The sequence below is a fragment of the Triticum dicoccoides genome, chromosome 1B (genome assembly GCF_002162155.2).
Source record: "Triticum dicoccoides isolate Atlit2015 ecotype Zavitan chromosome 1B, WEW_v2.0, whole genome shotgun sequence".
Classification (NCBI taxonomy): domain Eukaryota; kingdom Viridiplantae; phylum Streptophyta; class Magnoliopsida; order Poales; family Poaceae; genus Triticum; species Triticum dicoccoides.
The window spans coordinates 661758464-661781903 of NC_041381.1; the positions used below are offsets into that span (position 1 = coordinate 661758464).

General features: G+C 46.2%; 1 protein-coding gene and 1 long non-coding RNA gene across 2 annotated transcripts; both read right to left on the reverse strand.

Annotated features, from left to right (window-relative positions):
• Window positions 1-1352: 1352 nt before the first annotated feature.
• LOC119311612 lies at window positions 1353-1894 on the reverse strand. Its single transcript, XR_005151117.1, has 3 exons — window positions 1796-1894; window positions 1580-1663; window positions 1353-1501 (listed from the first exon to the last, which is right to left on the reverse strand). It is a non-coding gene; the product is annotated as an uncharacterized LOC119311612 (long non-coding RNA).
• A 79-nt stretch (window positions 1895-1973) lies between these two features.
• LOC119350837 (pyruvate kinase 1, cytosolic-like) lies at window positions 1974-3447 on the reverse strand. The gene is made up of 7 exons (XM_037618477.1): window positions 3433-3447; window positions 3224-3295; window positions 3056-3145; window positions 2818-2960; window positions 2445-2498; window positions 2205-2306; window positions 1974-2049 (listed from the first exon to the last, which is right to left on the reverse strand). Exons 1-6 carry the CDS (start codon window positions 3445-3447, stop codon window positions 2288-2290), a joined length of 393 nt encoding a protein of 130 aa, XP_037474374.1. The 3' UTR covers window positions 1974-2049; window positions 2205-2287.
• Between the last annotated feature and the right edge of the window lie 19993 nt (window positions 3448-23440).

Genomic DNA, 23440 nt, shown 5'->3' on the forward strand with positions numbered 1-23440 from the left:
ACACAGAGAGTCACACAAGCACACACTCAGTCAAGCGCTTGCACACAAGAAACAGACATAGATAGGGAAACATCACACACACAATGCACACAAGAAGCAGACAGAAACAGTCATAGAGAGGGGCACATCACACACACAAACACAATGGAGCGTGTGCACACAAAAAATGGAAAGAAACAGACATAGATAGCTTATTATAGCAGCAGAAGAAAAAAGAAAGGAACACACCCGTACCATGAGAAGAGCCCAAAGAAATCGGCCCAAACAATCCGACATACAAAACTGATACGTGGCAAACAAGGAGACACAATCAAAACCAGAAAGCACACGTCACCTAAGATTCTTAGCTACTCACTTCCCTTTGGTATCGTGTAAGAAAAACACTGACCCCATACAACTTCAGAAAGGAATCAGTAAGTTTATAGCAAGGAAGGATGCATTTTAAAGCTTGAATCACATGCTAACAAATTATGTGAAGATTCACTATTCGATTAGGACAGTAACCTAAACTGTGTAATTTCTATCGACACTCGTAATGCAATACAAAGAAGGTAACTGCAGCTCCCTCCACATTTTCACACCCGGGCTTGGGACCGGCAAAGGCAGTGTTAGGCCACAACCAATCATTCAACAAAGCATACAAACCACACCATCAAGCAAATGCAATATTCACAGAGTCACACACACACAGAGTCAAGCATACACACAGTCAAGCCACACACATATTCACCATCAAGCCACACACAATCAAGCCACACGCACACAGAGAGTCAAGCAACACACACAAAAAAGCCACACATAGTCAAGCCACACAGTCACACACACAGAACGGAGCGCTTGCACACAAGAAAGAGACATAGAAAGGGGCACAAACAGAAAGCTAACACATGCAAGACCAAAGTAAACTCAGAAAGCTATAAAGAATTTCCAGAACTTGAATGAGTAAACCGATTTCTCTAGAGGGGTGAGGGTGATTCAGATCTTCGTTCCTGAAAATAGGAAGCTAGTTAGAGGCTGATTACCATCAAACATAAGAGGAAAAATTACAGCAGCATAAATATATTCAAACCATACTTCGTTCTGCTTGGACTTTGCCATTGACATTGATTAATCGTTTTCATCATCACTGCTGGAGCTCTCTTCAGAACTGTCATCATCACCACTGCTTTCTTTCTTGGCAACCTTAGAGACTGGCTTGGCACCACCAGAAGATGAATCCTGGGATAGAGTAAGAAATGCAATATAAACCAAAATCTTCAGATGAAAAAGCAAACACCAAAAAATAAGTACCTTAGGCTTCTTTAGTTCATCACTCTCATCAGAACTATCATCAGAATCATCCTTGGACTGCAAATGTTGAATTACAACAAGATCAATTGTACAAAAAATATCACAGAAGACAATGCTTTCAAGAAAATAAAATTTAAAAAATAATGCATACATATTCACTCTTTTTCTCTGTTGTCAGAGGCCTCTTAGAAGGAATAGTACATTTTGCTGGCTGCAAAACATAGGAAGGAATTTTAAAATTGCACAACAAAAAAAGTAACCAGGCGTAAGCAAGTAACAGAACACTTACTTCATCAGAATCTGAATCCGAGTCATTATCTGAGCTACCACTAGATTCTTCTTTCTTTACAGAAACTGTGTTAGCAGTGGTATCCTGGACATAGGAAGTAAACACATGAGAAAGATGGCACAGACAAAAGATTTGCTAGCAGCAAAACAATGTTTAAGAAATACAAATATCACAAGAGAAGTTACCAAGAGTAAACAAGTACAACAGAGAACTTACTTCTTCAGAATCTGAATCTGAGTCAGAATCTGAGCTATCACTAGATTCTTTATAACAGCAACAGCCTTGGAAGATTGAACTGGTTTAGCAGTGGTGTCCTAGAAATATATTGAAAATGTTAGTATCACATTATAAAGACAGAATGATGAAGCCTTAGTTTTCATATAACTAGTAGATACCTCCTCAGAGTCAGAATCAGAACTTTCACTGGATTCTACCACTTTCTTGGCTACTGGTCTTTTAGTGGCCATATCCTGCAAACGGTTTTTCTAGTTAGGACTAAGAAATATGAGTAGTCCACAGAATTAAACGACAAGATCAGGGGAATGGTAAGTGCAAGAAATATGTTTAATGCTTTTGTACTCAATTATCTCACATAGACATGCATTGTTAGAAATGTGATTCTTACCTCATCTGATGAATCATCAGAATCACTATCAAAGCCGTCCAATTCCTGGTTTTTCTTTTGTGCAGTAGCAACCGCAGAATTCTTCACTTCAGTAGATGGCTTCTGAAAACCAATGAAGTGAGACATGGTGAAATCAGGCAAAAAGATAATTAAAAATGCTATTAAATGATGAAGTTTCCACTTCAAAATCGGTAGGTAAATGAATACATCGGAGTCAGAGCTTTCAGAATCAGAACTTACATTGGATTCTTCAATCTTCTTAGCTGCTGCTGGTGCTTTAGCGGGAAGCATATCCTGCATACATTGCTACACTCAGGACTAACAAAATATTGCTGGTGAAGACTGGCACTTGTGCATACTCTGCAAAATTTAAACCATGATAGCAACAATGGGAAGTATGAGACCGAGCACACGGAGTACTCACTATCTCTGATCCATTATTCATATTAAGGTGCTAGTGGTTGAGTTCAGAACTGAGTGTACCCATGTGTTATGTTCATATTTTTGGAAAATAAAATCAGCTCAAGTTCATTAATAGTTTGTATGGGTGCAGTAATGAGCAGTTGTACAGGATCACCAAAGTATAAGATATCTGCAAGAGGCAAAAACTAACCGTCCAGCACGGCGTCTGCCCATCAGTAGCTCCGCACGAGTAGGCCTTAGGTTATCCGTCATACTGTCCACAACACGAGTAACAACAGCAGGCTTTCCGGCCATGTTGCACTTGTGCAGAGCAGACTTCTGAAATAAGAACACCTAAAGAGCGAACAAAGTAGTGATTCTCTGTAATTGTTTCACTACTAGGACGGCACGTTAAGACCTAATGCATTGCGAAGGTTGAGATAACCAACCTTTTCAGGTGGAAGATCAATTCCAAGGTTTCCCCTTGACAGAGTTATACCATCTGCTTCTTCCAGGATCTCATCAAAATGGTTCAAGCCCTGCAAGGAATAAGGAATTAATAGGTGGTAAACAAATCAAAGTTGCTCAGGAATGTTGAAAGAATATCTTGAAATTACCTCCACATTCTCAATTTTGGCAAAAAACAGAGTTCGACTAAGATCACCTAACTTTGAGAGGAAATCCCGTGCCTATTGCAGGAAAAAAACTATCAACATTAGGAACATTTAAAGTATGAAATGCAAACAAACATGTGATACTATTCAACAAAATATCAATATAAAAAAATTCAATCTGTTGGGAAAGATGGCAGTGTGAAGTAGTACACTCTAAATATCGACATAATGAGTTACTTGCCATCTTCTGCATGCCTTGTATAAGAAAGAGAGAGGAAGTCAATCTTGTTTGGAGCACCCCATTTCTTCATAACCTGAAAGTCGTGCATGCTCATAAAGTCATAAAATGGGTTACAGCAAGGAGCTCCAGTTTCATGAAAAAAAATTATTTTTTAACATGTCTAGTCCCCAAGTTAATAGAAGGAGAAAGAGAGATTCTTGGGAGGAGTTCCTTACATCTTTATCCTCATCAGACAGCGTGGGCATGTCGATATGGATCAGGGAGCAGTGCAATGTGAAGACATAATCGCAAAAAAGTTCAGAAATAAGAATAGTTAGTCTACACTAAACAAGTAATAGGTGGGTTACCTATGATCAGGAACTACCAATACCAAGTTAGCATACATGATTATTCGTCAAGATACGAGTTCACATTCAACAAACAGCAAACAATCGTGCCACAACAATATAGAACACAAGTTATACAACCAACCATTCAACAAAGCATACAAGCCACACCATGAAGCAAATGCAATATTCACACAGTCGTGTGCGCGCGCACACACACACAGTCAAGCCACTCAAAGTCACACACGGTCACACACACACACACACAGAGACAAGCCAGACATATTCACCATCAAGCCACACACATTCACACACGCATACAGTCAAGCCACACACACACACAATCAAGCCACACACACACAGAGTCAAGCCACACATATTAACCATCAAGCCACACACACAGAATGGAGCACTTGCACACAAGAAACAGAGATAGATAGGGGCACAAACAGAGAAAGCTATAAAGAAATTCCAGAACTTAAATGAGTAAACTGATTTCTCTAGAGCAGTGAGGGTGATTCAGATAAAGCTATAAAGAAATTCAAGCACTGCATGAGGAATTACATGGTTTGCGCTCTAGTAAAACTTTCTGCCTAAGCACCCCTGAATACACATAACAATATATGGGAACATAAGCAAAGCATGACAAGAATTAAGCAATTGAAAACAACATAAGCAGTAACACCCTGAACATCCATCAATCAAGTAGAACAAGAACCGACAGAGGGCCAACAATCCAATTTCAAAATAACCAATCTGAACAACGCAGCGTTTGAGATCTGAACATTCACCAAGCACAGTAGTATCAAAGGGCGCATGCGTTTGAGATATGAAAATAACCGACGAACAGCGCAGGTGAGGGGACAGACAGAGGAACCGATCTGAACGAGCATGATAAACCGTAATCCAATTTCAAAAGCAGACGCTAACATCGGCCCGACGCGAACAAGAAACGCAGGAACGTGAGCGCCTCTCGGATGACAGAAGCGCACGCAGGAGTTTCTCAAACAGACTTGCTAGTTCGCAAACCAGACGAGCCAAACCGACCGACCGACCGCTCGCTTCCTCCCCGGATACCCCGACGAGACGGCACAAAGAACACGCGAACCCTGCAGAAAGACAGGGGATCGAGCAGAATCAAATCAGACGCGATTGCAAACGGACTACGGCGAGAGCGAGCAAAATCAAATCAGACGCTGTTCTACCTAAACTGACGACGGCGAGGACAAGCAAAATCAAGACAGACGCGACTCTGATCTAAACGGACGACGGCGAGGACGAGCAGAGCAGAATCGAATGAACCAGACGCCATTCCTAAACGAACGACGGCGAGGACGAGCAGAATCGAATCGAATGAACCAGACGCGATTTCTGAACGAACGACAGCGAGGACGAGCAGAATCGAAAGAACCAGACGCGATTTCTGAACGAACGATGGCGAGGACGAGCAGAACCAAATAAACCAAGAACCCCACGGACGAGCGAAACCAAATCTGATTCTTCTAATCCGAACGGACGAATCGAGCGGGGATGAGCGAGATAGAACCAGGCGCAGGAGGAGGCGAGGCAGGAACCGAGGACGAGCCGAGGCGAGAGGGCATGGCCCGGGCGAATACAGGAGGAGTGGCCCGGAGCCCCGGATGAAGAGAGGGGGAGCTGGCCGGCCAAAGGGCGCGCCTTTATAGCCGGGGCAGAGGCGGTCGCGGCAGCCGGAGGCTTGTGCTTGAGGGGCACGGCTTCGGCGAGGTGGCGTGCGTGGCGTGGCGTGGCGGCGGGTATAGAAGGAAAGTGGAGCTGGTGGGTAGCCGTTGGGGCTGGATCCGGAGCAGGAGCGGGTGGGCAGGTCGAGGGCGGCGGCGGCGCTTCCGTCTCCGTCCCGAGTTGGGGACGGACAGGGAAATTTCCAACTAGGGTACTCGGGACAGGGGAATTTCCAAATGTGTTCTTTTTTACTGTTGAAAAAAAATGTGTTCGGGTTGGAAGTTATAGGGAACGAAAATATTCACAATGACTGCTCATTTCGTTGGCACCAACTTAAGTGTCATTTTTTTTGCCCGGCTAGAATAACTAGGGCACGTATCCGAGTTGATCGAAAACTCGTCTCGCCCGATAGTGTGTGCAGGGTGTGAACCCTAACTTCCACCGCTACCCTCCCCCTCCTCGCCTCTCCTCCCCTTCGCTGCCGCCGGGCAAAGCCTAGTCGGTGTAGGCGGCGACGGGGCGTTTCTCCCTCCCGATAGTGTGCGCAGCTAGCGCGGGACGGCACCGTGTCGAAGGTGCGATGGCAGCAAGTCAGACGGGCGTGCCGGCAGCGTGGCCAAATGGCAGGGTTGCGGCGGCTGCGTGGATTCTGAAGGTGCGGTGGTGCGTGCTCAGTGGGCCAGCGTTGGTCTAGATGGCGATGGCCCTGCCGGTCTGGTATGTTGAGCGGCGCGAGTCGGGTAGGCATGGGCCGAAGGTCGTGGCCCTGCCTCTAGGCGATCATGGTTGTTGGTGAAGGGGGTGTGCTACGAGCGAGTAGTGGTGGCCCGGATCCATCGAGGGATCTGGCCGGGTGCTGCGGGCGTGGTGCGAGGGAGCTGCTCGACGCCGTCTGTGGATCTGGATGGCCTTGGTTGCTCCTCGCGGCTCCGGTGGGCGGAGGGCTAGGTCGTGGCAGGGATCTCCCCTTGCCTCGGTCTGGTCCGGACGTCGCAGGGTGGCTACATCGGTCGGCGGTCAGTCACAACGGCTTGCGCTGCGACGGTTGGCAGTAGGGTGCGGGTGCCGGTGGTGCCGCTTTTCTTCCGCCGATGGTGCAGGATGCTCATGCGGCGGAGATGGCCAGGACTGGGAGCTCGTGCTAGGGCGGATCAGTTTTTGGCCCGGGATGGGTCGGATCTCTGTTCAGGTAGATGATGGTGGGCCCGATCCGGGTGGTGCCCGCAACCGAAGAGGTCCCTCTACTCATGGGTACGGTGGTTGATGGTGGTGGTCGGGACATCACGAGGCCATCGAGAAGATCGGTGTCGAAGACCACGGACATGGCGTCGTGCGAGCGTGCTCCACGGCGACCATCAGTAGTGACGAAACTCCTCAGCTTCAAATAGTGCAAAGGAACTCCTAAATATTTCAAGGCAGAAGTCCCAATTTTAACACAGAAAATTTGTGAAAGCAACTTGGAAGAAGCATCATCAAGATTAACACTCAACAAATCACACTTATCATAATTAATCTTCATACTAGATATCTGGTCAAAACAAGAAAGCAACAACTTTAAGTTTCTGGTTCATTCAGGACTAGGATCAAGGAAAAGCAGCATATCAGCAACATATTGAAGATTGACTAAGCTATCTGGTACTCCCTTCGTCCCAAAATAAATGTCTTGAGCTTAGTACAAATTTATACTAGAGTTAGTATAAAGTTGAGACACTTATTTTTGGACGGAGAGAGTACTATATAAGGAATAATCCCAGAAATAACATTAGTTCTGACAGCTTTCGCTAACATCCTAAAGAACACATCAGCACAAGGTTGAACAACATGGAGGAGAATGGGTCCCCTTGTTTCAAGCCTTTCCCACCAACACAATAAGGTCCATTGGTGTCATTAATACGGACACTAAAGGAGCTATTTGGATGATGGACAAGACCCACCTAATCCACTTATTGCCAAACACTCTAGAAGTTAGCATCTCCACCAAGAAATCCTAGTTAACCCTATCGTAAGCTTTCTCGTAAAATAATATGAGGATAACCCCAGGCTTGCCAGAGTTATGTAGTTCATGGATGGCCTCGGGCTGTGACCACGCTTTCTAGAATGAATCTCCCTCGGACAAACACAGACTCACATGGAGAAAGTAGTCTTTGTCCCACAGGAGACACTCTATTAGCCATAGCTTTGCTAAAGATTTTTATAGAGCAATTACTAAGGCATATAGGCCTGAATTTCTTCATATCCTTAGCATCGGATTCCTTAGGGATCAATGTGACAATAGCATACTTGAGCCTCTGGATATCTAGAGAGCCCTCCTCGGAATCCTGGACCAAGGCCATGAAATCCTTTTTGATTAAATCCTGCAAGTCTGATAAAACAGGAAAGAGAGGCCATCGGGGCCATAGGCTCCATAGCATACGAGCCCATAATGGCCTCTTTGATTTCCTCCTCAGAAAATGGTTTTTCTAAACTAATGTTTTCTTCTTGGAATACCATTTCTTCCTCGGACCAAAAATGGTCACTTAAATGAATATTCGGCTTAGGATCGTATCCAAATAAGTTTTTTATAGAAATTAGTGGCAACCTCCAACATATCTTTAGTAGAATTGACAGGGTCATCTATGTTCTTCAAAACCGAAAGGTGATTTTTTTTTCTCCGACGTTGATTTGCCACAGCATGAAAATAAGCCGTATTCCTATCCCCTTCTAGAATTTTTGTAATCCCTAGACCTCTGCCATGTCACAGTTTCTTCTTTTTTCCAGACTAGGTAATTGCCCGTGCGTTGCAACGGGGCACATAGACATGTAAAAATTTAGTGAGTCCTCTAGACAATAACCGCGATTTAACATAAAAGGGCTCTTTACCATCTATATCCTCCCAATATGCAAACCAATTAGAATTGATACATACCATGCCAATTGGATTAGTAAAGCTTATGTCTAATTTCAGAAGCTAATGGCCAAGGAGCTGGCAATTTTGTTTCTGAAGAGAAATGCATTGCATGTAGATCAGGGAAAAACCTTTGTCTAACTCTTCACCCGCTTCTCTCTGACACTTTTTTTTAGGCAAACCAACAAAGCTTTATTCACCCGTCACACAGTTTACAGGGACGAACAAAAGATCCCCAGGGTGACCTAACCAGACATGGCGGCCAACCCCGAGTGTTAACGCATGCTTTGCTAGTCTGTGAGCCTCGACATTCGAGGTTCTAAATTCATGGCTAAAAAAACAGGAAACTAAAGAAGTAGCTTGTGCCTTAATTTTCAGCACAATTGCCGCGTAGGATGAGGCAGTTCCTCCCTTGATCGCTTCGACGGCCTGCTTGCAATCGGATGCCACATGAACTTGCTGAATGTACAGGTCATTAGCCAGTGCTAACGCCTCTCTAATCGCTAGAGATTCCGGAACTTTAGGATCATCGATATTTCTGAAAATAACTACAGAAGCTCCCTGGTAGACGCCTTCTGAGTTACGCGCAACAACGCTCACAGCACCAAAACCTCCCGCTCTAGGAGTAGCTGCGTCTACATTGATCTTCACATGTCCGTCTGTCGATGGGATCTAGGAATTAGGTCGCGCCTCCTGAGGCGCCGGTCTTAGTACCGGCTTCTTCAACATTTGTAGTTCAGAGAGGTAAGTTGTGATGAAACTATGGGTCACAAAAGGTGTTTGGAAGATTCCCTCGTGGATAACCTTGCGGCGAGCATGCCAAATCGCCCACATGGTGACTATCAGTTATGTGAAGTCTTCAGCTGGTAGTGATTCACTCATAGTAAAAAGCCAACCCTTTGCATTATCATCTCTATTCTCGCACATGTGTTGAACCAGTTCTTCTTTGCTCAAAGCCCACACACTTCTAGCCATGGTGCACTCAATCAACGAATGTCTCCAGCTATCTTCAACACCGCATAGTGCACACACATGAGATGGCGACATATTACGGTGATGTAGAACGTCACCCGTCGGCAACGAGTGTTGAGCCAGCCTCCATGTGAAAACCTTTAGTTTTGATGGAACTTGCATAGACCAGATTGAGGACCATCCCTTCTTCTCGATGGCACTATTGGAAACATTATGCCCCTCGTCCAACCAGGCCTCTCTGCTCGCCTTGATGCGTGAGATCATCTTGTATGCCGAAGAAACAGAGAACCGGCCTCGAGGATCCTCTGACCATGCCCAAAAGTCGCCAACCTGTCTCGTGCATAGAGGAATCTTGAGGATTATTTCGGCATCCAGTGGCTCGAACACCTCCCACACCAAATCCTCTCTCCATGAAGCTGTGGTGGCGTTGATAAGTTCTGAAACAAGTTGAGGAGGGTTAGCAACCCTTGAAGAAAGAGGCCTCATCAGCCCGTTCCTGGGAAGCCAATTATGCTCCCAAATATGTGTTGTGGTTCTGTCTCCTATCCTCCGAATAATCCCGTTCAACATGGTGTCTCGTCCATCCAAAATAGAGCGCCAAATCTGCGATGGTGATGATCCAAGTTCAGCCTCAACAATAGTGGTGTTCGGGAAGTAGATTGCCTTCAGTATACGCGCACTCAAGGACTCTGGGTTTTGAAGTAGTCGCCAAGCTTGCCGAGACAACAGAGCTAGGTTGAAAAGTTCCATGTCTCGAAAGCCTAGACCACCCAAGTTTTTAGGATTAGTCATAATATCCCAAGATACCCAACACGGTTTTCTTTTTCCACGTTTGCTGCCCCACCAGAATTGACGAATGAGGGAAGTTATGCTCTCACAGAGACCCCTTGGCAATCTAAAGCAAGACATTGAAAACACCGGAATAGTTTGTGCTACTAATTTAATCAATACCTCCTTCTCGGCGGAAGACAAGAGCCACTCCATCCATCCCTTGATCCTTTCCCATACCCTATCATGGAGGTATTTGAAGGTGCCATTCTTTGACTGACCAACCTCCGTCGGCATCCCTAAATACCTTTCACTCAAGGTCTCGTTTTGCACATTAAGGACATCCTTTACCTCCTGTCTTTGAGAGACAGGGCACCCCTTGCTAAAAAAGATAGAGGATTTTTCATTGTTAACCTTCTGTCCCGATGCTCCACAATAAACATCCAATAGGTTTGAAACCCTGGTTGCACCCTCCACACTAGACTTAAAAGCAGTAGGCTGTCATCTGCAAACAACATGTGGTTAACAGCCGGAGCTATCGGTGCCACCTTGACGCCACTGAGCACTGATGACTGAGAATTAGATTTTAAAAGGCACCAAAGGCCCTCCGCTGCTAGCAAGAATAGGCAGGGGGAGATGGGATCTCCCTGTCGAATACCTCTTGTAGGTTTGAACTATTCCAGCTTCTCTCCATTGAATAAGACCAAAAATGATACAGACCTGACCATGGACATCACCACATCAACCCATGCTGGTGCAAACCCAGTTTCACCATGATCGCATGTAAATAATCCCATTCAAGCCTGTCGTAGGCCTTCATCATATCAAGCTTCAAGGCACAAAGTCCGGAAGTTTTTGATCTATTCCTCTTCATGAAATGCAGACACTCATAGGCACATATAATGTTGTCAGTAATAAACCTTCCAGGTACAAACGCCGACTGTTCTTCTGATATGATATCTGGAAGACTTTGTTTCAATCTGTTCGCTACCACCTTGGAAGCTATTTTGTACAACACATTGCAAAGACTGATAGTCCTGAACTGAGACAATAATGTAGGGTTTTTTACCTTAGGGACAAGTACCAACACCGTGTCATTGATCATTTCCGCACTCTCTTCACCCCTAATGATGCGCAATACCACCTTAGTAAGTTCCTCGCCACATAGATCCCAATGCCTCTGGTAGAAATGAGCTGGGAACCCGTCGGGTCCCGGGGCCTTCGTAGGGAACATCTGAAATAACGCATTCTTAACTTCCTCGCTGCTATAAGGGGCACATAAGATCTCATTCATGGCCGGGGTTACTTTCTTGGGGACGTGCTGCAATACCTCCTCCACACTATTGACACCCTCTGATGTATATAGTGCCTCATAGAACTCACGAACCATGGTGCGTAGCTCGGCTGGGTCTTCGGTGTGTACACCCAATGAGTTGTATAATGCCTTGATCATGTTCTTCTTCCTTCTCATGCTCGCCCGCATATGAAAAAACTTTGTGTTTCTGTCTCCTTCCGATAGCCATTCCAATCTTGATCTTTGACGCCACATAATCTCCTCTCTATGGTACAACTCCACCAACCTATCATTCATCTTGATCTCTATGTGCGTCGGCCCCGTGCGGGCTGGATCACTTCGCATCCTCTCAAGCGAAGATTTTAGCTCCTTTATTTCCTTCCAGACACTACCAAAGTTGTCTTTGCTCCAAGTTGTTATTTGATGAGATATGGACAGAAGCTTGTCTCTGAAATCTCCTATGCCATAACCCAGGGACACATCATTCCAACTCGACTCAATAGTTCGCCTCCAGTCCTCATGTGACTCCAACATGACCTCATATTTGAAGGCCTTCGCACCTCCCAGCTGTTGCGGCTCTTGATCAAAATTAAGAAGAATTGGACCGTGATCCGAGCTAGCTGACGTGAGGTGTTTCAGCGTCGCTGTAGGGAACATGTCCATCCAGCCAGTGGACGCCAGAGCCCTGTCCAGTCGCACCTTGGCATAAGAACCCCCCGTCACCTTCTTCTCAAAGGTCTAGAATCTCCCCTGTTGGAAATATGCCCTAGAGGCAATAATAAAAGGATTATTATTATATTTCCTTGTTCATGATAATTGTCTATTATTCATGCTATATTTGTGTTATCCGGAAATCGTAATACATGTGTGAATACATAGACCACAACATGTCCCTAGTAAGCCTCTAGTTAACTAGCTCGTTGATCAACTGATAGTCATGGTTTCCTAACTATGGACATTGGATGTCGTTGATAACGGGATCACATCATTAGGAGAATGATGTGATGGACAAGACCCAATCCTAAGCATAGCACAAGATCGTGTAGTTCGTTTGCTAGAGCTTTTCCAATGTCAAGTATCATTTCCTTAGACCATGAGATCGTGTAACTCCCGGATACTGTAGGAGTGCTTTGGGTGTACCAAACGTCACAACGTAACTGGGTGACTATAAAGGTATACTACATGTATCCCCGAAAGTATCTGTTGGGTTGACACGGATCGAGACTGGGATTTGTCACTCCGTGTGAAGGAGAGGTATCTCTGGGCCCACTCGGTAATGCATCATCATAATGAGCTCAATGTGACCAAGTGTTTGGTCATGGGATCATGCATTACGGTACGAGTAAAGTGACTTGCCGGTAACGAGATTGAACGAGGTATTGGGATACCGGCGATCGAATCTCGGGCAAGTAACATACCGATTGATAAAGGGAATTGTATACGGGATTACTTGAATCCTCGACATCGTGGTTCATCCAATGAGATCATCGTGGAACATGTGGGAGCCAACATGGGTATCCAGATCCCGCTGTTGGTTATTGACCGGAGAATCGTCTCGGGCATGTCTGCATGTCTCCCGAACCCGTAGTGTCTACACACTTAAGGTTCAGTGACGCTAGGGTTGTAGAGATATTAGTATGTGGAAACCCAAAAGTTGTTCGGAGTCCGGGATGAGATCCCGGACGTCACAAGGAGTTCCGGAATGGTCCGGAGGTAAAGAATTCTATATAGGAAGTCTAGTTTCGGCGACCAGGAAAGTTTCGGGGGTCACCGGTATTGTACCGGGACCACCGGAAGGGTCCCGGGGGTCCACCGGGTGGGGCCACCTATCCCGGAGGGCCACGTGGGCTGAAAGGGGAAGGAAACCAGCCCCTGGTGGGCTGGTGCGCCCCCCCTTGGGCCTCCCCTGCGCCTAGGTTTGGAAACCCTAGGGGTGGGGGGGCGCCCCACTTGACTTGGGGGGCAAGTCCCCCCCCCTAGGCCGCCGCCCCCCTTGGAGATGGGATCTCCAGGGCCGGCGCACCCCCTAGGCCCCCTATATAAAGAGGGGAGGAGGGAGGGCAGCCGCACCCTAGTCCCTGGCGCCTCCCTCTCCCCCGTACCACCTCTCCCTCTCGCTGAGCTTGGCGAAGCCCTGCCGAGATCACCGCTGCTTCCACCACCACGCCGTCGTGCCGCTGGATCTCCATCAACCTCTCCTTCCCCCTTGCTGGATCAAGAAGGAGGAGACGTCTTCCCAACCGTACGTGTGTTGAACGCGGAGGTGTTGTCCGTTCAACACTAGGATCATCGATGATTTGGATCACGACGAGTACGACTCCCTCAACCCCGTTCGTTTGAACGCTTCCGCTCGCGATCTACAAGGGTATGTAGATGCACTCCTCTCTCTCATTGCTAGATGAACTCCATAGATTGATCTTGGTGAAGCGTAGATTTTTTTATTTTCTGCAACGTTTACAACAGTGGTATCAGAGCTAGGTCTATGCGTAGTTTCTTTGCATGAGTAGAACACAAATTTGTTGTGGGCGTAGATGTTGTCAATTTTCTTTCCACTACTAGTCTTATTTTGCTTCGGCGGCATCATGGGATGAAGCGGCCCAGACCGACCTTACACGTACGCTTACGTGAGATAGGTTCCACCGACTGACATGCACGAGTTGCATAAGGTGGCTAGCGGGTGTCTGTCTCTCCCACTTTAGTCGGAGCGGATTCGATGTAAAGGGTCCTTATGAAGGGTAAATAGAAATTGGCATATCACGTTGTGGCTTTTACGTAGGTAAGAAACGTTCTTGCTAGAACCCTATTGCAGCCACGTAAAAACATGCAACAACATTTAGAGGACGTCTAACTTGTTTTTGCAGCATATGCCTTGTGATGTGATATGGCCAAAAGTTGTGATGAATGATATAAATGTGATGTATGAGATCATGTTCTTGTAATAGGAATCACGACTTGCATGTCGATGAGTATGACAACCGGCAGGAGCCATAGGAGTTGTCTTAATTATTGTATGACCTGCGTGTCAATGATTAAACGCCATGTAATTACTTTACTTTATTGCGAAACCGTTAGCCATAGTAGTAGAAGTAATAGTTGGCGCAACTTCATGGAGACACGATGATGGAGATCATGGTGTCATGCCGGTGACGAAGATGATCATGGCGTCCTGAAGATGGAGATCAAAGGAGCTATATGATATTGGCCATATCATGTCACTATTTGATCGCATGTGATGTTTATCATGTTTTTGCATCTTATTTGCTTAGAACAACGGTAGTAAATAAGATGATCCCTCATAATAATTTCAAGAAAGTGTTCCCCCTAACTATGCGCCATTGCGAAAGTTCGTTGTTTCGAAGCACCACGTGATGATCAGATGTGATAGATTCCAATGTCCACATACAACGGGTGTAAGACAGATTTACACATGCAAAACACTTAGGTTAACTTGACGAGCCTAGCATGTACAGACATGGCGTCGGAACACAAGAGACCGAAAGGTCGAACATGAGTCGTATGGAAGATACGATCAACATGGAGATGTTCACCGATGATGACTAGTCCGTCTCACGTGATGATCGGACACGGCCTAGTTGACTCGGATCATGTATCACTTAGATGACTAGAGGGATGTCTAATCTGAGTGGGAGTTCATTAAATAATTTGATTAGATGAACTTAATTATCATGAACTTAGTCTAAAAACCTTTGCAAAAATGTCTTGTAGATCAAATGGCCAACGCTCATGTCAACCTCAACTTCAACGCGTTCCTAGAGAAAACCAAGCTGAAAAATGATGACAACAACTATTCGGACTGGGTCCGGAACCCGAGGATCATTCTCATAGCTGCCAAGAAAGCATATGTTCTAGAAGGACCGCTAGGTGATGCACCCATCCCAGAGAACCAAGACATTATGAATGCTTGGCAGTCATGTGCTGATGATTACTCCCTCGTTCAGTGCGGCATGCTTTACAGCTTAGAATCGAGGCTCCAAAAGCGTTTTGAGCAACACGGAGCATATGAGATGTTCGAGGAGCTGAAAATGGTTTTCCAAGCTCATGCCCGGGTCGAGAGATATGAAGTCTCCGACAAGTTCTACAGTTGTAAGATGGAGGAAAATAGTTCTGTCAGTGAGCACATACTCAAAATGTCTGGGTTGCACAACCACTTGTCCCAGCTGGACATTAACCTCCCAGACGAGGCGGTCATTGACATAATCCTTCAGTCGCTCCCACCTAGCTACAAGAGCTTTGTGATGAACTACAATATGCAAGGGATGGTGAAAACTATTCCTGAAGTATTTTCAGCGCTGAAATCAGCGGAGGTGGAAATCAAAAAGGAACATCAAGTGTTGATGGTTAATAAAACCACTAGTTTCAAGAAAGGCAGGGGTAAGAAGAACCTCAAGAAGGAAGACAAGGGAGTTGCCGCGCCCGGTAAGCCAGTTACTGGGAAGAAGCCAAAGAATGGACCCAAGCTTGAGACTGAGTGCTTTTATTGCAAAGGGAAGGGTCACTGGAAGCGGAACTGCCCCAAATACTTAGTGGACAAGAAGGCCGGCAACACTAAAGGTATATGTGATATACATGTAATTGATGTGTACCTTGTCAGTACTCGTAGTAGCTCCTGGGTATTTGATACCGGTGCAGTTGCTCATATTTGTAACTCAAAGCAGGAGCTGCGGAATAAGCGGAGACTGGCGAAGGACGAGGTGACGACGTGCGTCGGAAATGGTTCCAAGGTCGATGTGATTGCCATCGGCACGCTACCTCTACATTTACCTACGGGATTAGTTTTAAACCTCAATAATTGTTATTTAGTGCCAGCTTTGAGCATGAACATTGTATCTGGATGTCGTTTAATACGAGATGGCTACTCATTTAAATCCGAGAATAATGGTTGTTCTATTTATATGAGAGATATGTTTTATGGTCATGCCCCGCTGGTCAATGGTTTATTCTTGATGAATCTTGAACGTGATGTTACACATATTCATAGTGTGAATACCAAAAGATGTAAGGTTGATAACGATAGTCCCACATACTTGTGGCACTGCCGCCTTGGTCACATTGGTGTCAAGTGCATGAAGAAGCTCCATGCTGATGGACTTTTAGAGTCTCTCGATTATGAATCATTTGACACATGCGAACCATGCCTCATGGGGAAAATGACCAAGACTCCGTTCTCCGGAACAATGGAGCGAGCAACCAACTTATTGGAAATCATACATACTGATGTGTGCTTTCCAATGAGCATTGAGGCTCGCGGAGGCTATCGTTATGTTCTCACTCTCACTGATGACTTAAGTAGACATGGGTATGTCTACTTGATGAAACACAAGTCTGAAACCTTTGAAAAGTTCAAGGAATTTCAGAATGAGGTAGAGAATCAACGTGAACGAAAGATAAAGTTCTTACGATCAGATCGTGGAGGACAATATTTAAGTCACGAATTTGGTACGCACTTAAGGAAATGTGGAATCGTTTCACAACTCACGCCGCCTGGAACACCTCAGCGTAACGGTGTGTCTGAATGTCGTAATCGCACTTTATTGGATATGGTGCGGTCTATGATGTCTCTTACCGATTTACCGCTATCATTTTGGGGATACGCTTTAGAGACAGCTACATTCACTTTAAATAGGGCACCGTCTAAATTCGTTGAGACGACACCGTATGAATTATGGTTTGGGAAGAAACCTAAACTGTTGTTTCTAAAAGTTTGGGGATGCAATGCTTATGTCAAGAAACTTCAACCTGAGAAGCTCGAACCCAAGTCGGAAAAATGCGTCTTCATAGGATACCCTAAGGAAACCATTGGGTATACCTTCTACCTTAGATCCGAAGGCAAGATCTTTGTTGCCAAGAACGGGTCCTTTCTGGAGAAAGAGTTTCTCTCGAAAGAAGTAAGTGGGAGGAAAGTAGAACTCGATGAAGTACTACCTCTTGAACCGGAGAGTAGTACAGCTCAGGAAAATGTTCCTGTGGTGCCTACACTGACTGGAGAGGAAATTAATGATGATGATCAAGGTACTTCGGATCAAGTTGCTACTGAACTTTGTAGGTCCACAAGGACACGTTCCACACCAGAGTGGTATGGCAACCCTGTCCTGGAAATCATGTTGTTAGACAATGGTGAACCTTCGAACTATGAAGAAGCAATTGCGGGCCTAGATTCCAACAAATGGCTTGAAGCCATGCAATCCGAGATAGGATCCATGTATAAAAACAAAGTATGGACTTTGACAGACTTGCCCGATGATCGGCGAGCGATAGAAAACAAATGGATCTTTAAGAAAAAGACAGACGCGGATGGTAATGTTACCATCTATAAAGCTCGACTTGTCGCTAAGGGTTATCGGCAAGTTCAAGGGGTTTACTACGATGAGACTTTCTCTCCCGTAGCGAAGCTGAAGTCCGGCCGAATCATGTTAGCAATTACCGCATACTATGATTATGAGATATGACAAATGGACGTCAAAACGGCATTCCTTAACGGCTATCTTAAGGAAGAACTGTATATGATGCAGCCGGAAGGTTTTGTCGATCCTGAGAATGCTAACAAGGTATGCAAGCTCCAGCGATCCATTTATGGGCTGGTGCAAGCATCTCGGAGTTGGAACATTCGCTTTGATGAGATGATCAAAGCGTTTGGGTTTATGCAGACTTATGGAGAAGCCTACGTTTACAAGAAAGTGAGTGGGAGCTCTGTAGCATTTCTCATATTATATGTGGATGACATATTTTTGATGGGAAATGATATAGAACTTTTGGACATCATTAAGGCCTACTTGAATAAGTGTTTTTCAATGAAGGACCTTGGAGAAGCTGCTTACATATTAGGCATCAAGATCTATAGGGATAGATCAAGACGCCTCATAGGTCTTTCACAAAGCACATACCTTGATAAGATATTGAAGAAGTTCAATATGGATCAGTCCAAGAAAGGGTTCTAGCCTGTATTGCAAGGTGTGAGATTGAGCTCGGCTCAATGCCCGACCACAGCAGAAGATATAGAAGAGATGAGTGTCATCCCCTATGCCTCAGCCATAGGGTCTATTATGTATGCCATGCTGTGTACCAGACCCGATGTAAACCTTGCCGTAAGTTTGGTAGGTAGGTACCAAAGTAATCCCGGCAAGGAACACTGGACAACGGTCAAGAATATCCTAAAGTACCTGAAGAGGACTAAGGATATATTTCTCGTTTATGGAGGTGACGAAGAGCTCGTCATAAAGGGTTACGTCGACGCTAGCTTCGACACAGATCTGGATGACTCTAACTCACAAACGGATACATGTATATTTTGAATGGAGGGGCAGTAAGCTGGTGCAGTTGCAAGCAAAGCGTCGTGGCGGGATCTACATGTGAAGCGGAGTACAATGCAACCTCGGAGGCAGCACATGAAGCAATATGGATGAAGGAGTTCATCACCGACCTAGGAGTCATACCCAATGCGTTGGGGCCGATCTCTCTCTTCTGTGACAACACTGGAGCTATTGCCCTTGCCAAGGAGCCCAGGTTTCACAAGAAGACCAGGCACATCAAGCGTCGCTTCAACTCCATTCGTGAAAATGTTCAAGATGGAGACATAGATATTTGCAAAGTGCATACGGATCTGAATGTCGCAGATCCGTTGACTAAACCTCTTCCGCGAGCAAAACATGATCAACACCAGAACTCTATGGGTGTTCGATTCATCACAAAGTAACTAGATTATTGACTCTAGTGCAAGTGGGAGACTGTTGGAAATATGCCCTAGAGGCAATAATAAAAGGATTATTATTATATTTCCTTGTTCATGATATTTGTCTATTATTCATGCTATATTTGTGTTATCCGGAAATCGTAATACATGTGTGAATACATAGACCACAACATGTCCCTAGTAAGCCTCTAGTTAACTAGCTCGTTGATCAACTGATAGTCATGGTTTCCTAACTATGGACATTGGATGTCGTTGATAACGGGATCACATCATTAGGAGAATGATGTGATGGACAAGACCCAATCCTAAGCATAGCACAAGATCGTGTAGTTCGTTTGCTAGAGCTTTTCCAATGTCAAGTATCATTTCCTTAGACCATGAGATCGTGTAAGTCCCGGATACTGTAGGAGTGCTTTGGGTGTACCAAACATCACAACGTAACTGGGTGACTATAAAGGTATACTACAGGTATCCCCGAAAGTATCTGTTGGGTTGACACGGATCGAGACTGGGATTTGTCACTCCGTATGACGGAGAGGTATCTCTGGGCCCACTCGATAATGCATCATCATAATGAGCTCAATGTGACCAAGTGTTTGGTCACGGGATCATGCATTATGGTACGAGTAAAGTGACTTGCTGGTAACGAGATTGAATGAGGTATTGGGATACCGACGATCGAATCTCGGGCAAGTAACGTACCGATTGACAAAGGGAATTGTATACGGGATTAATTGAATCCTCGACATCGTGGTTCATCCGATGAGATTATCGTGGAACATGTGGGAGCCAACATGGGTATCCAGATCACGCTGTTGGTTATTGACCGGAGAGTCGTCTTGGTCATGTCTGCATGTCTCCCGAAGCCGTAGGGTCTACACACTTAAGGTTCGGTGACGCTAGGGTTGTAGAGATATTAGTATGCGGAAACCTGAAAGTTGTTCGGAGTCCCGGATGAGATCTCGGACGTCACAAGGAGTTCCAGAATGGTCCGGAGGTAAAGAATTCTATATGGGAAGTCTAGTTTCGGCCACCGGGAAAGTTTCGGGGGTCACCGGTATTGTACCGAGACCACCAGAAGGGTCCCGGGGGTCCACCGGGTGGGGCCACCTATCCCGGAGGGCCACGTGGGCTGAAAGGGGAAGGGAACCAGCCCCTGGTGGGCTTGTGCGCCCCCCCTTGGGCCTCCCCTGCGCCTAGGGTTGGAAACCCTAGGGGTGGGGGGGGGCGCCCCACTTGACTTGGGGGGGCAAGTCCCCCCTAGGCTGCCGCCCCCCTTGGAGATGGGATCTCCAGGGCCGGCGCACCCCCTAGGCCCCCTATATAAAGAGGGGGGAGGGAGGGCAGCCGCACCCTAGTCCCTGGCGCCTCCCTCTCCCCCCGTACCACCTCTCCCTCTCACTGAGCTTGGCGAAGCCCTGCCGAGATCACCGCTGCTTCCACCACCACGCCGTCGTGCTGCTGGATCTCCATCAACCTCTCCTTCCCCCTTGCTGGATCAAGAAGGAGGAGATGTCTTCCCAACCGTACGTGTGTTGAACGCGGAGGTGTTGTCCGTTCAGCACTAGGATCATCGGTGATTTGGATCACGACGAGTACGACTCCCTCAACCCGTTCTTTTGAATGCTTTCGCTCGCGATCTACAAGGGTATGTAGATGCACTCCTCTCTCTCGTTGCTAGATGAACTCCATAGATTGATCTTGGTGAAGCGTAGAATTTTTTTATTTTCTGCAACGTTTCCAACATGGATTTGTGCATTACTTCTTTTAGCTACGCCCTGGTGTTCTTCCTGACGTAGCACCTCGTTGAAATCCCCCACACAGACCCAAGGCAAGTCATTTAAAGCTGCCAAGTTTTTCATTAGATCCCAAGTTTGGTGCCTCAGACTAGTTTGGGCCTCCCCATAAAAGCATGTCAATCGCCATGGGTCCTGTCCCGCCTCCTGTATTTTCGCATCAATGTGGTAAACAGAGTCGCCCAAAATCTCAACATCGATTGTATTATTCCAAAACATGCCAATTCCACCGCTTCTACCCTGACTGTTTATTGCATATGAGTTATCATACCCTAGAGTGCTAGCAAAAGCTTCTACACGTACTCCACTAATTTGTGTCTCAACAATACATAGTACGGTAGGGGCAAACTTCAACGCGAAATCACGCAGTTCGCGAACTGCCGCAGGTTTGCCCGCGCCACGACAGTTCCAGCAGAAGACACTCATTGGGCCTGGCGGCGCCCCACCTGGGAGCCCGCCAAACTGATTTTCGAAGCAATTTCCTTCTCTTCTGCAGCATGTTTGTTTCTCTTTGTATCCCTCTTTGACGGAGGGCTGATCGGCGAAGGGAGGTGGGGGACAATCGCCAATTGGTTGGATGCTATCTGTGTGCTGTTCTGGTCACTTTGGCCCCCTTTCCCCATCTGTTGAGTCGGCATGGGATTTGCACTAGATGGGTTGGATCTCTTCCTATTCTGATCGGTCATGTCCACATCAACCAAAGGTGCTGATCCATACCCACTGTCCTGACAAAAATCTTCTTGGGTTGCTCCTGGATCAACCCCCATCCGTCCTCCCGTGTGGCCACCAGCGCGGCCACCCCGACGGCCACCGCGACGTCCATTGCCCTCACCCGGTCCTCTCCCTGCTCGCATGAACCAGGAGGCACGTAGATCCTTGAAAACCAACGCCGAGGGTGGCTGTATCCCATTACCATGCTCTTTGTAAAGATGCCCTAACATACCACATACGGCACACCAGTCACGAAGCCGCTCGTACTTTACCCTGTAGATTTGCCTGTGTCCATCTCTTACCATCGAAACAGCGTTCTTCAGAGGTTTGAGAACGTTGATGCGAACCCACACACGATAAAAGTTTCCAGTAAAATCATTGGAGCCCGTTTCAGCATACAACACCTCTCCTACCTTCTTCGCCATCGGGCCAACTAAGTGGGCATACAAGTCAGGCACATCATGAATCTGAATCCAAACGTTAATAGTTTCCAGCTTGACAGTTGATGGTTTAGTGACTCCATCATACGGCACTATGAGCACCGCATCACCCCTAAAATTCCACAGGCCGTCTTGCATGACTCTCTCCCAGTCCCCAAGGCACGAAAATTTGACTGTATAGAGATTATCTTCCAAAGGTTTGAACTTCACTTCCTATGCTGCATCCCATGCCGAGCACATGTTCCTGTAAAACCAGGTCTAGCTATAGGTCTTGCTCGTATTGACCCTCGCCAAAGCCATCCATCTCACCGCCTCCTGCGGCACCTCCTTCTCGTCGAAGACGACGTTGTCGAGGTCCTCCTCGCGCAGGCCTAGATCCTCCATCATCTTCTCCACCTCGCTGAGACCAGAGGAGCTCAGGACTCCATCATATGCCATCTGTATCTCTAACCCGATGAGATGATCTCGAAAACGGGTTTTGTGTGGAAACCCTAGCTCTACCGCACCCCGCAGCCCCTACCAGAGAACAAGCAGCGACACGCCGGCCGCTCCTATCTCTCTGGGGTAACAGCAGGGCGTGGATCGGCGGCAGGGAAACAGGGGAACTCAACGGCGACGTTGTCGCCCCGAGAGGAGGTAGAAACCCTAACGAGAGGAGTAACTCGCTTCTCTCTGACACTTAGCTCTGAAGTCGCCACATCCTTCCTCTAAGGCCCGTGTAGCGCAAAATATTCAGAAACCTTATTGTTATCTGAAAACATGGGATTCACCAAGAGTATTGGCAATGAACATGATGATAGTTTGAACTATAGAGTATAAAAGCATATAACTCGTATGCCTCACATAATTTGCAGTTCTCAACTGAGCCGGGGCACAACAAATTAGAATTACCTTTGGACAATGACACAATGCCATACTTTGTGGTCACAACTAACAACTTTATCGTTTTGGCCGAGATATTATGACCACTTTGGACCATTCCCTCTTAACTGCTAGTGATCTTTCTCTGCTTGTAGTATCCTCATAAATTACTATTTTATTTCATATGCACTGAATCTAACAGAAATAAAATAGTAACCATTTTCTGAATATGTACGCACACATGACCATCAATTAAATTCAGATACAAAGGTCGTGAAAATTTTCAGAATCGCAATACATCTAAACTGAGATGTGACCATTTCAGCAACATGATTTAGGTGATCGGTGACTATGCATCATGCATGGATGATTGGGAGATTGGGCGGGGAGTTTGTTACGGCAATTAACAGGCTTAAGCTTGTTGTGTTTCCTCCGTTCTTTCTGCAATTGGAACTTCATTGCCAAAACCAGATTACCTCCAGCCATGATCTGCGCCAAGATAGAAGAATGGTTCAATG